Source organism: Pinus tabuliformis, chromosome 1_1, assembly GCF_031772625.1.
Source record: "Pinus tabuliformis cultivar Carrire ecotype Pingquan chromosome 1_1, CPIR1, whole genome shotgun sequence".
Taxonomy (NCBI): Eukaryota; Viridiplantae; Streptophyta; class Pinopsida; order Pinales; family Pinaceae; genus Pinus; species Pinus tabuliformis.
The window spans coordinates 698,763,747-698,776,303 of NC_142297.1; the positions used below are offsets into that span (position 1 = coordinate 698,763,747).

The following is a 12,557-nucleotide window of genomic DNA, read 5'->3' on the forward strand; positions in this document are numbered from 1 at the left end:
TTGACCCCTTATGATATTATTGACTTTATTTAATTAAGTCCAATAATATTATAAAAGAATTTTAATTTAATTAATATATATATATATATATCGACTAATTTACAACAGCGAGTTTCTCACTAAATATTATTCTAATTAATTTAATAACCAATTCTTAACGATTAACTCTAAAATCTAGATCATGATGCATTCTTGTTATCTATTATTTAGGATTGATGGAGGTTTTCACCTTTGTCCTAAATGAACCACATTAGTTGGTTTGAAACATCGACCAAATCCTAATAATGTGATTAATTTGAAAAAAACATTCTCATTTATAATATGTATCGCGAAAGTCTAAAATCTAATATTATATTTTGATTTGTTGAATTTAAGCTTCTGTGATCTATATCAAGTTTTTTGAGAATATTTTTCGGCGTAAATCATATTCGAATGCATTTGTCGACGCGTTTCGAACCAACTAGTGTGGTTCATTGTCAGGAGAGTCCTGACAATGAACCACACTAGTTGGTTCGAAACGCGTCGAAAAATGCATTTGAATATGATTTATGCCGAAAAATATTCTCAAAAAACTTGATATAGATCACAGAAGCTTAAATTCAACAAATCAAAATATAATATTAGATTTTAGACTTTCGCGATACATATTATAAATGAGAATGTTTTTCAAAACATGTCGAAAAATACATTCAAATATAATTTACGCTTAAAAATATTCTCAAAAAATCAATTTTTTATTAAAAAATAAACCAATTAATTATTTATTTTATTTTATTATAAAATAAAAATTATATTTTAATTTGTTTCATAGAAATGATAATGTACAATAAGGTTGTAAGCCTATACCTCTAACACGCACAAGCTCCTAAAGTTTGTTCTAGTCGCTTTATCAAATATTTGAGGTTTTATTTAGCCTATTGGCTTATATTTTTAACTTTAAGTAGATTGGTTTCTTTTCGCAGTGATATAGTTAACACTAACTAACATTTGTATATTAATATTTCTAATTTTTCTGGGAGAATTATCGACAATTTTATTTTTTTATAAAATCTTTACTTTTATATAATGATATTTTAAAAAAATAAATAAATAATAATAATAAAATCAAAAATACATATGACATATATTAAGTGTATACTATATTATAAGTTCAAAATTATGTCCTTAGATATATACTATATTATAATTTCAAAATTATGTCATTAAATATATACTATATTATAAGTCCAAAATTGTGTAATTAATATATATGTAATTTCTCTCGATAAAATTTTTTATTTAGCTTTCCCACCTCATGAAAGATACACTAAATTAGAAGGCGGGTTGTTGAGTTTTATAAAGGAAACAAATATCTTATTAGTCCCTGCCTCCGGTATAGCAGGGACTATAGCGTTCGATCGAGCATTGATCAGCTATTAGTTGTTGTTGACCACGCTGCTCCGAAATTTAAGCTAAGGTTTGGGCATTTCAATTTCGCGCAATGACATTTTAACCAAACTTTTCAGTTGCGCCTCTTATTGGAAACCTCACTTGTTTCGAGGCAGGACATGGTTATTTTATCCAAACTCCAGTTGGAAAAATGTTGGGACACTGCTTTTATCCAAAGTTTGTTTTCTGTGACCAAATATTGGGACAAATGATTTTATCCCAAGTTTTTTTCCACCTACAACAACTATGCATGTAGATTGCCACGGTTGTCGACCAAGAAGCCTGAAGCCCGCCACTTGCAGTGCATGTACATTGCCGCCACTGTAGTGCATGTACATTGCCACCGTTATTTGGACTACATTTCCACCGTTATTTGGGTTCACCCATATTCTTCTGGTAACTCATGGTGCCTTAGGGAAGCACATCGATATTGTGAGGATGTGCAAGCAGCCTGCCAGGTCTGAGCGTGAGCAACCTAAATAGATTATTATTTTCTTCCAATAGATTATTATTGTCTTCCAAATAGATTAGCAGAGCAGGGTTGGAAGTTCTGTACTTACCTCTTGGTTGAGCGCTCTAACTCGGCTTAGTTGCAAACTTGCAGGCTTTTGTTGCAAAGAAATATCCAGCTCAACTTTCACTTACCACCTTAATCTGCTTTCTGGGAACCTTGCAGTCCATTGCTTACTCTTTCTCGACAGCCCCAGCGCAACGGCCTGAGAATCGGCAAGAAATTGAAACTCCCTGATGCACATGCAAAACAAGATGCTAGAAATTGTGAACCACACACTGGCAAACACACGCACAGTCAGGGCAGGTATGTTGTGCAGGCAAGCCATTATGTTGTTCTTGTAGCATAAGAATTCTATTTGAAAGGAAATTATGAATGCTATTTGAAAGGGAATTATGCTTATAATACCTTTACCTAGGAACCCACCGCAAAGCTTTATTGGACATCCCAGAAGAACCTCCTCATTCTTCTTCGGCTTTCGAAGGTTTAAGGCTCTTCCCACCCTCCATCAAATTCATATTCTGGAACGAGTTCTGCGAGAGATTTTCCTTCCATGGCCTCAAGGCAATCCTCCCCTTATTCCTTTCAGAGCACCTCGGTCTGTCACAGGTCCGAGCAACAGAGATGTTTCATCTCTTCACAATGTCGTGCTATGCAACTCCAATGCTAGGAGCCGTAATCAGCGACACCCTCTTGGTAAACTATTAAAACCAATCTTGTAGAACCCTCCTATTGAAATTGATAAATACATTGACATGAATGACTGTATGCTCTGTTTTTCATCTTGCAGGGAAAATATAGAACAATATTGTATCTATCTCTTCTCTACGCAATGGGGAACTGCGTGATGCTTATAATACCTTTACCTGGCATACCGATTGAGTATGAAGCCCTTGTTTCAGAAGCACGCAACGGCCTCAGAATCAGCAAGAAATTGAAACTCCCTGAGCCTCTCTTATAGTTTATGGCAAAGAAATTTGCTTTACGCAATAGGATTCGCATCAACCACAGCACTCTGTCTGTTTAGAACATTCATTGATGGGCATATGAGCATCCAGGCCCTCTGTGTCTCTGCTGGATTCTACAAGCTGGACACTGGAGAACCGTCGGTGAGTTGCGCCCGAGCTCCGCCGTTTATGTATAGGCTAGGATCTTTACGATGACATTTTATGGGGTTTTGAACAGAGCCCTACTCTGTTTCTTTTCATTGTGCAATGGCAGATGCACTTCTCTAAAGCGACTCCAGGATGACTTCGTGTATTCTTTTCTTCATGTTTTATTTTGAACCATCCTAGTTATGATCCATCTTGCAGCGAGTTCCTGTAGGTATGCAATTTTTTTAAAAATAATTGTACAGTAATCATCATGCATTTATGTATTCTGTTTTGTTTTATCAATTTGTTTAGTGGACTAAAGACCGATAGGGAATTCAAAGACGGAATTAAAAGCATTACTGACCTGTCTATTTGAAGGTCGTGATAGATCTTGTCAAAAGATGCTCTCCATTCTCTTATTTCTTTGGAGAGTCTCCTGGGTTCGCTCACGACATGCTCAGCAAAGCTTTGGCATCGTGCGGAGCGATCGAGCAGGGCTTCTGCCTCTGTAAGAGAATTTTGCAGCAATTGTAACCAGTTCTTCACAATCTTCAAGGGCTCTCTCTTTTGATTTGGGAAAAGTGTGGTAATATCCAGTTCATCTTGAAACAGGGTGGTAATATCCTGTAGAAGCCTCTCCATACGCCTCAAGTCAGTTTTCAGAATATGACCGTTATCCTTGCCCCCTACCATGCTTGTACGAGCAACCTGGTAAAATGAGTTGCATGCAACTTTCCAACTGTCGTCGAAATAGAAAGATGAATGGCATGGCATTCAAAGAAACCAGCTGTATTTTATTCTCTTAAATTTTATTATATTTTATATACCAATAACTCTTTGAAAACCGTTCCTATAATCAATCGATCAATTCTAAAAATTCAATACTTCGTTGCACCCATTCCTATATCATATTCCTATTAGAATATAATATGCATAATAGTATCAAAATATATTACTCGCCATCATTATTGTTGTTAGCGATTCATACTTGTTAATTTGCAATTATGGGATGATTGCTAATTTATGATTATAATATGTAATTAATTTACATATTAATTTTAATACAACAATCCACTTTTATATTTGGTGATGGGGCTCAGTGCAAGAAATTGACATTGTGATGACAATGGTGGAAGTGAAGTGCCCAGCGCCTAACTATGGAGGCAACATTTTTGTTCAGTGATTTTACATAACAATTGGTGTTTTTTAAGTTGATACGCGAGGACTTTGGCAAATCAAACAACAATACAGCAATAGCACGATGGTAACGGATCTAAGCATCATTAACGTTGCCGACAAGTGACTATCACTCAAATGCAGAGCCTTTTATCACTTTTCTGGACAGTTGGTACACCAAAATAGACCTATGAAAATGACGCAAAGGCAACCATGGATTTTTTGCAATTTCTAGTGCAGTCCTTTGTCATAAATATTTGACATATATGTTAATAGCGACCACTGTCGTCGTTTTTCAAACAATATTGATGCATTAGATATGTTCAAACTTTGGGTAGTAACCTTGTAATTTTATCCATTTTTAAAAGGTGAGACTGTTTAATAGTCTTGGATAAGAAAAATATTTTAGTAAAGTTGATTAATTATGTGCAGGGCTGTCCCACAATATAGGCGAGTGGCTATTAAGTTGATACAAAAAGAGACATCTGTTTGTGAGAAATCTTGGTATTTGCTCGAGTAAAAACGGTTGATCCTGCACCGCAAAGTACTAGTGCTACCACGTCTCTTTTCATCAATTCCAAAGCTGTAATTAGTTTATTATCTGATTTCAAGCCCCACAGGGACTACAGCCACTTGCGGATCTTGTTACAGTTAAAGGTAGTCATTCCATTAAATCTCTTTATTCCACTTACCTGGAGAGTTTTCAAGTACAACTATCTCTTGAGGAAGAAAGCCTAATATCCATGTCTTCAACTATATCTCATGATGAAGAAAGTGAATCCCCAATTAATACTAATAATTGTAATTTATCTCATTTTTATTATCCAATATCAATTTTTTTTAAACATGATTTTATTTAAATTTAGTATTTTCTATTTCTAAAATATAAATTTAGGTATAAGCACAAATATCTTATAAATATTTTGATATATTAAATATCTTACATATATCGTTGTTTAATATACCGTTACTTCTTAATATTTTTAATAAATTAATAAACTAATATCATTATTTAAATATTATTTTTCAAAAACTAATAATATTTGGTTTTAATAGCCCACGGGGTTTTGGATTAACGGTGAATAGGTGTACTGTTAAGGCACTCCTTGCAATAGGTCACTGGTTCAAATCCCCCGTGGGTGCTTACCTACCAAAATAAAATAAAATTATATATATATATATATGGTTTTAATAAATTAATTTAAATATTATTTTTCAAAAACTAGCCATTTAATATAACCGTTTCCTATTAATATTTTTTAATAAACTAATATCATTATTTAAATATTATTTTATCATTATTTAAATATTATTTTTCAAAAACTAGTCGTTTAATATAGTCGTTACTTAATAATATTTGCTTTAATATATTAATAGATTAATATAATAATTTAAATATTATTGTTCAAATCTAGTCGTTACTTGAAATTATGTCTTTACGTAGCTCTCTATTTAAGCCTTTGCCATGATCTGCCTTTTCATCTGGTCCTGATAATAAACCACATTTGTTGGTTCGAAACACGTTGGCCAAAAATTTCTCTTATGTGATTTTTACCAAAAGACTTGCTTAATAAATATCTTATAAATATTTTGATATATTAACATATCATTTATGTATAAGAATAAATATCTTATAAATATTTTGATATATTAACATATCATAATTGGTGGAAGATGCTTGGTTGAATAGAATAGGCCTCTTAGCTTTCTCTTAACTTAAAATAGTTCTTTTGGAAGGAAGGAGAAGTATTAGGAGGCAAAGGGAAAACCCTAACGGCAGGTGCTGCAAATAAGTGAGCCTTCTTTGCTTATTTTTTTGTAGAATCCCTTCTCTTTTACTACTAATAGTCTTCTATATCCTTTTTTATCTCATTTTTAAGTGGTTTTTTGTGCATGGAGTGGGGGGCGGGGCAGCTGGAACCTTAGCCGCCCTCGCTCCCTACTCCATGCTTTCATTGTTTTTAACGAGTCGATGTTTTCTTCGTCTTCTCTAGTGGGCATCTATGTATTTCCAGGTTTTCTTTAGCAATGTGGTTGGCTTTCAGGTTGACATGGGGTCTTGCTCATTGTCGTCCACATTCTTGCCATTGAAGCATTCACTCACCTAATCGTCTGAGCTTGATGTCAACTCCTTGTCTTGGGCCCTGTGACCCATTCTTTTGTCACCATGAGTTTGCCTGCTAATGATCAAGGTTCTTGAAGCGGGTTTGTCTTTCTTTCTTCTCGGCAATAATTTCTTTGTGCCTGGAGATTTGTCTCTGGAATATTGGCTACTACGAGCTTCATTTGGGCGTAGCAGCCCTTTTTTATTTTTGTTATTTGTCCAACCACTTCTCTCTAGTGTTGGCGATGGGGCTCACAACCATTTCTCTAGATTTGTCACATTTTTCTTCAGAGCCTTGCTGCTCCTTTCAAGGTTTCAACATGGTCTATTAACGGCCCATACCTACAGGCTTTGCACCATCCTTTCTGAGTTTTGTTGACAAGTTTTATGATTGTATTGGACGCCTATTGTTGGGCTTTTTATGGTGCAATTCTTGGGGTTATTCATGTTGAAATATGTAACTAGGGTCGGTCTTCATAATGACATATGCAATCATAATTTTATGTATTTTATGTAATAATAATAAAAAAAATGTTGATCTTGTTGAAGAATCTAGGGCAAATTATGACTTAGAGATTCTTCTTTAACTTATTGATAATGTTTGTGTTGTCTTTCTTCTTTAATATGCTTATCTTCGTTATGTTAGTGCTTTCATCAAACGATTATCGAAACAGAAGATCAATAGTAGAACAAGTGCACAGTATGTTGGCTCCAAGCCAAGGCAAAACCTCTCCTCTTGAGAGTAAAACCCTTGAATCTCTTCTTATAGATGTTTAGTAGATGAATACCAAGACCCTTGACAAAACTTTTGACTAAGGATTACCTTCAATACGCTTGTCACTATCCCTTGCACTATACGGTCTTTGTTTCACAGTCTTTTTGTCTTTATGACACTGTACTCTTTCTAACTTCGGCCTCCTTATACATTCGCCATTTTATCACCATCCACTGATTCATAGCTAGATCATTCGAACTTCACTGAAAGGCAGACTTTATCATGAGACAGACTTGTATCTGAATTTCACCAAGTCACTACGGTTCTGTGTAGACTTCACCGAGAGAATATGTATGCCTCACCGAGAGATTGTGGATGCCTAACTGAGAGATTGTAGTTCTGTGTAGACTTCACCGAGAGAATATATACATCTCACCGAGAAACTGTGGATGCCTAACCGAGGGACTGTAGTTCTGTGTAGACTTCATCGAGAGACAGTGAATGCTTCTTCACCAAGATATTGTGGTTTTGTGTACTTCAGCAAGATATTGTGGTTTTGTGTACTTCACCTTCGCTTTTCCTCTTCCGAAATCATCCGAAGTGTTGTCCTTGAAATGTCACTCCATGCGTTATACATATAGGTCATCATTGACATCCATTAGGCCAACATGTGAGCCATAAGTTAGGTCAACTTATCAAGGAGATCACTGTTTTTTTCATTTAGCAGACTTGCAAGGGATAGTGACACTAGTTTTATTGAAGCATACATCCTTTGACATGATTGTAATAATACTTATGTTTAAGACACAAAATCTTAAAGACGTCAAGAAGATGCCTTTGTCTAATGGTAAATACATCTTGCTCATGAAACCCATGATGCAAGGAAAAATAAATGTCTCTTGTCATAATATTATATTTTACATGTCATAATGAAAACCAAACCTAGTTACGTTTTCTTCAACAGATCTTGAGGCATGGATTTCATGCTCAAGTAAATTTATTTTTAGGCCTAGCTCCCATTGTGAGCTCTTAGGATTTGTCATTGAATCCTTAAGTCATTGTCATGTATAAGAGACCCTTTTGGGCAAGTTACATATTGCATAAAAATTATTTGAATCAATGTCAAGTCAAGGAACCCTCCAAGACTTTGTCAAGATGCTACAATCAAGTCGGCCTAGCAAAAGATCGTGTCGGCCTAAAGATAAAGACAAGTCGACCTCAAAGCATGGGAGTGGAGCCAATATATAGAGGACTCAACCTCACCCAAATCATTCAATCATACAAGCATGCAATTGAAAGACAGAAGTACGAGTTCAAAACCTCTTGGATAAGCAAAGAAGAGGAGAGAGAAGACCGATAAGTTTTGGATTTGCTTTGGGTCATTTTATGTTCACACGTGCGAGGAGACTAGAGGTTATCTCTCTGCAACAAATTTGAAATACAAACATCACAAGGGAGCCAAAATAAGACAAGGAAGGAATCTATCTTGAAGGTCGAAGTCACAAGGAAGCTAACTCTAGCCAAGCGAAGGAGGAGGGCTAAAATTACCCTAAATTTTGTCACACGTGGAAAGAATACAATCAATTGCAGGAGGCCGAGAATTTCAAGAAGGAAGGTTGAAGATTTCAAACTAGGGTTGCAAGACTCAGAGTTAAGGACAAAAGAGAAGAAGTTGACTTTGTCTTGAAGCAAGAATTGACTTGGTCTTGGAGGGGTTGTTGGTCAAAGGTCTAGGTCTTGAATTCGTCAATTAAAGAATCTATAATAAGAAGAATTATGTGGGTTTTTCTCTCAAGATTGGAGAGGTTTTGGCCCTAGTTGATTGCCTATATCTTGTGTCCTTTGTCTCATTGTTCGTTATGTGTTGGTAGTTATTTGATGAAGAGAACACAATAATAATCAAGCTAAAGAAGAATCTAATCAAGAAAAGTAAAAAGTATTCACAAGCAATTATCATAAGCTAGAGAAATCACCTATATTGTTGCCTCTAGATTTTTCAACAATTTAGTGAGCCTGCAAACCCTGTATCTTGTATATTGTATCGGACATGTTTTGGCTCGAGATTGCATATACACATGGTATATCTACATAATGTAATTTTTATTTCTTTAATAAAAATTACAAGTTTTTTCCTCCACAAAAAAAAAAAAAAATAAAAGAACATACATAATTCAATAGCCGAGAGGGTTACATCAATTTATTGAGTCCACGTCGTTAAAACACCTTTGCTATTAAAAAGTCACAAGTTCAATTCTCTCTACACTCTTAACATCAAGCTCAATAATTAAGCTGGCAAGAAGTGATACCTTCAAATAAATCTGCCTAATATAAATATTTTATAAACATAACAATCACACCATCCATAAACCACACTAAAAACAAACCAACAAACAAAAAACAAATATATATATATATATATAGATATATATATATATAATCATAATTTAATATCTAAATTCATTTAAAAATTGCATTATCTTTGCCAACGAAACAAACAAAAAAACCAAACAAAATAAAAGCTACCTTAACAGACATACAAGTATATACACAATTCAACAATAACATACTTAAAATAAATATTAAATATTAATATATATAATATATTACTAATATTATTAATATATTAATATCAAAACTATATTATTAATATATATTATATTTGATAAATAATTAAATAAATAAATTACCTATATTAAGACTATATTATTAATATATAATAATAAATAATTTAATTAATTAAATAAATTACCTTTTTTAACTAACCATTTAAATTATTTTATTTATTTATTTATATATTTTTAACCTTAACTTTATGATTATAATATATATATTTATATATTTTTAACCTTAACTTTATGATTATAATATATATATATATATATATGAGATTATTAATAAATAAATTAATAAATTACTTTTATCCTGGTCCCTAACAACCTATTATTATAATTTTAATTAAAATATATATATATATATAATATTAACAATAATTATTAAACAATTTCAATAAATAAGTAAATTATTTTTTTAAACTAACCACTAAAAGCATTTTATTTATTATTTTTTAATCCTAACTTTTATCTTAATAACCTAATATTATAACTTTAATATATATATATATATATATATATATATATATATATAAAATTTAAATAAATTAATTAAATTAAAGTTTTTAAAACTAACCATTAAAAGTATTTTATTTATCTATATATTTTACCTAATTTAACTTATTTCCATAAATAATAAAAATAATAATAATATTAAATTAATAAATAATAATTTGACTACTAATATTATTAATATATTAATATCAAGACTATATTATTAATATAATATAAATTATATTTAATAAATAATTTAATTAATTAAAAAATTACCTATATTAAAACTATATTATTAATATATAATAATAAATAATTTAATTTAATTAAATAAATTACCTTTTCTAATTAATCATTTAAATTATTTTATTTTTAACCTTAACTTTATGATTTTAATTAAAATATATATATATATGTAATTATTAATAAATAAATTAATAAATTATTTTTTAAGCTAACCATTGAAATTATTCTGGTCTTTAACAATCTATTATTATATATATGTATTATATTAACAATAATTATTAAATAATTTAAATAAATAAGTAAATTATCTTCTTAAACTAACCACTAAAAATATTTTATTTATTTTTTAATCCTAACTTTTATCTTAATAACCTAATATTATAACTTTAATAACTTTTATCTTAATAACCTAATATTATAACTTTAATATATATATATATATATATATATATATATATATTAATTTTTAAAACTAACAATTAAAAATATTTTATATTAAAAATAATAATAATATTAAATTAATGAATAATAATTTGACCTGGGTCTTAAGGTCAAAATTAACTATTGGTCGATATAACCGTTAGAGTCTCTGTATGCTAATCTGGATCTGTTTTTTCAACTTGTTGGTTCGAAACGTGTGGACAAATGTTTGTCTACATGTGATTTATGCCAAAGTTATTCTTTCAACTATTATAGAAGCCTCAATTCAACTATATCTTTAAAACAAACAAATACCAAAAGTACAAGTATGTACACAATTCAACTATAACATATTTAAAATAAATATTAAATATATCTTTGCAGACCAACAAATACCATAAAGATAGTAACAAATTTGGGAAACAAATCTAAATAATATTTATACAGGAAATAAATGATTTAAAAATAATAAAAAATAAACGAGGAGAGATCTGATAATTTGAGGAAAATCTAAGCACATGAGAACAGTTGAATGGACTATCACAGTCTGATATAAACCGCAACATTCAAAATTCGAAAGTAAAAAAAAAAAAAAATGATATTTCATTTAAAACCAAAGAAAACCGTTGTCCACTCAGACATTTCGTTGACCAGATTCAAAGGTAGGCAGCAACGAACCCAACGAACCAGAATCTCTTCTGCTCTGCATCATTAAAAGAAATGTAGGGATATAAATTTCCGCAAAAGATGAAAAGAGTATTCCCGATGCTTTCCTTGGGGTTCGAGAAACCTGTGATTCTTGGCTTTTAAGTCACTCTCAGGACGTTTACGTGTCTATCTCCACGTTCAGTCCCTGGTTCGTATCACATTAACTCTGTCTATAACACAGGAACAGACGAATTCGATTTGATCGGGGAAATCAATGCGCTCGATGACGCAGGCTACTTTTCCCGACTGGCACGAAGAGCCAAGAAATGGCAGGGAGGAGAACGACTGGGTGGTGCTGCGGGTGGGAGGTCAAGTGTTCGAAACCTCGCGGCAGACGTTGTGTGCGGACCGGAAATCCATGCTCGCTGCCCTGGTGCTCCGCCACTGGGGAAAGGATGATAAGAATAACAAGAATTCCGTCATCAGAATCGACAGGGACGGCCAGAGGTTTGCGCACGTCTTGAATTATCTCCGCAGCGGCACTGTCTGGCTAAAGGACGTCGGCCTGCTGCGAGAACTTCAGGAGGAGGCCGAGTTCTTCTGCCTCGCCGGCCTCAGCGCTCTCTGCGAGGAGGAAATTCAGCGGATCGAGGAAGCGCAAGAGGCGACGTGGAGGAGAAATATCGAAATTTTGAAGGAGGAGGTCAAAAAATGCCTCGGCGAGGCGATTCTCGATAAATTCAGCGGAGGCGGGGAGGTTTTATCTGTGCTCAGAGCGCCGCCGCGGCTGGGGTTGCGGTGTGGCGGCGAGCAACAGCCGGAGTTCCGGCTCGACGCGGATTTCTAAAGGAGGCTCGAATTTGCGGCTTCTGGCGGCTGAGACGACGGCCAAAGGTTACGGTCTCAGTTCCAACCCTCGCGAAATTAGTGGTTTTATACAATTTTATCATTTTAATCTTTGATTGCAAATGAAAGAATGAAAATTTGCCGCGGTGAAGAACGGCTTTGTGTACAAAGGTGTTTAGAGTATGGTTGCTGTAAAAAAATTGTATTCCCTTTCGGAGATTTTTTTGTACATTTATCCCTCGCTGGCCGTTTGTATCCTACGTTT

General features: G+C 33.0%; 1 protein-coding gene across 1 annotated transcript; it reads left to right on the forward strand.

Moving 5' to 3' along the window:
* The first annotated feature begins 11,430 nt into the window (after nt 1-11,430).
* LOC149215395 (uncharacterized) lies at nt 11,431-12,313 on the forward strand. Its single transcript, XM_089391083.1, has one exon. The coding sequence runs from the start codon at nt 11,721-11,723 to the stop codon at nt 12,291-12,293; it is 573 nt and encodes a 190-aa protein (XP_089247209.1). The 5' UTR covers nt 11,431-11,720; the 3' UTR covers nt 12,294-12,313.
* The last annotated feature ends 244 nt before the right edge of the window (nt 12,314-12,557 follow it).

Coding starts and splice junctions, on each gene's coding strand:
- LOC149215395 (XM_089391083.1), top strand. CDS start 11,721: ATGCGCTCGATGACGCAGGCTACTTTTCCCGACTGGCACGAAGAGCCA.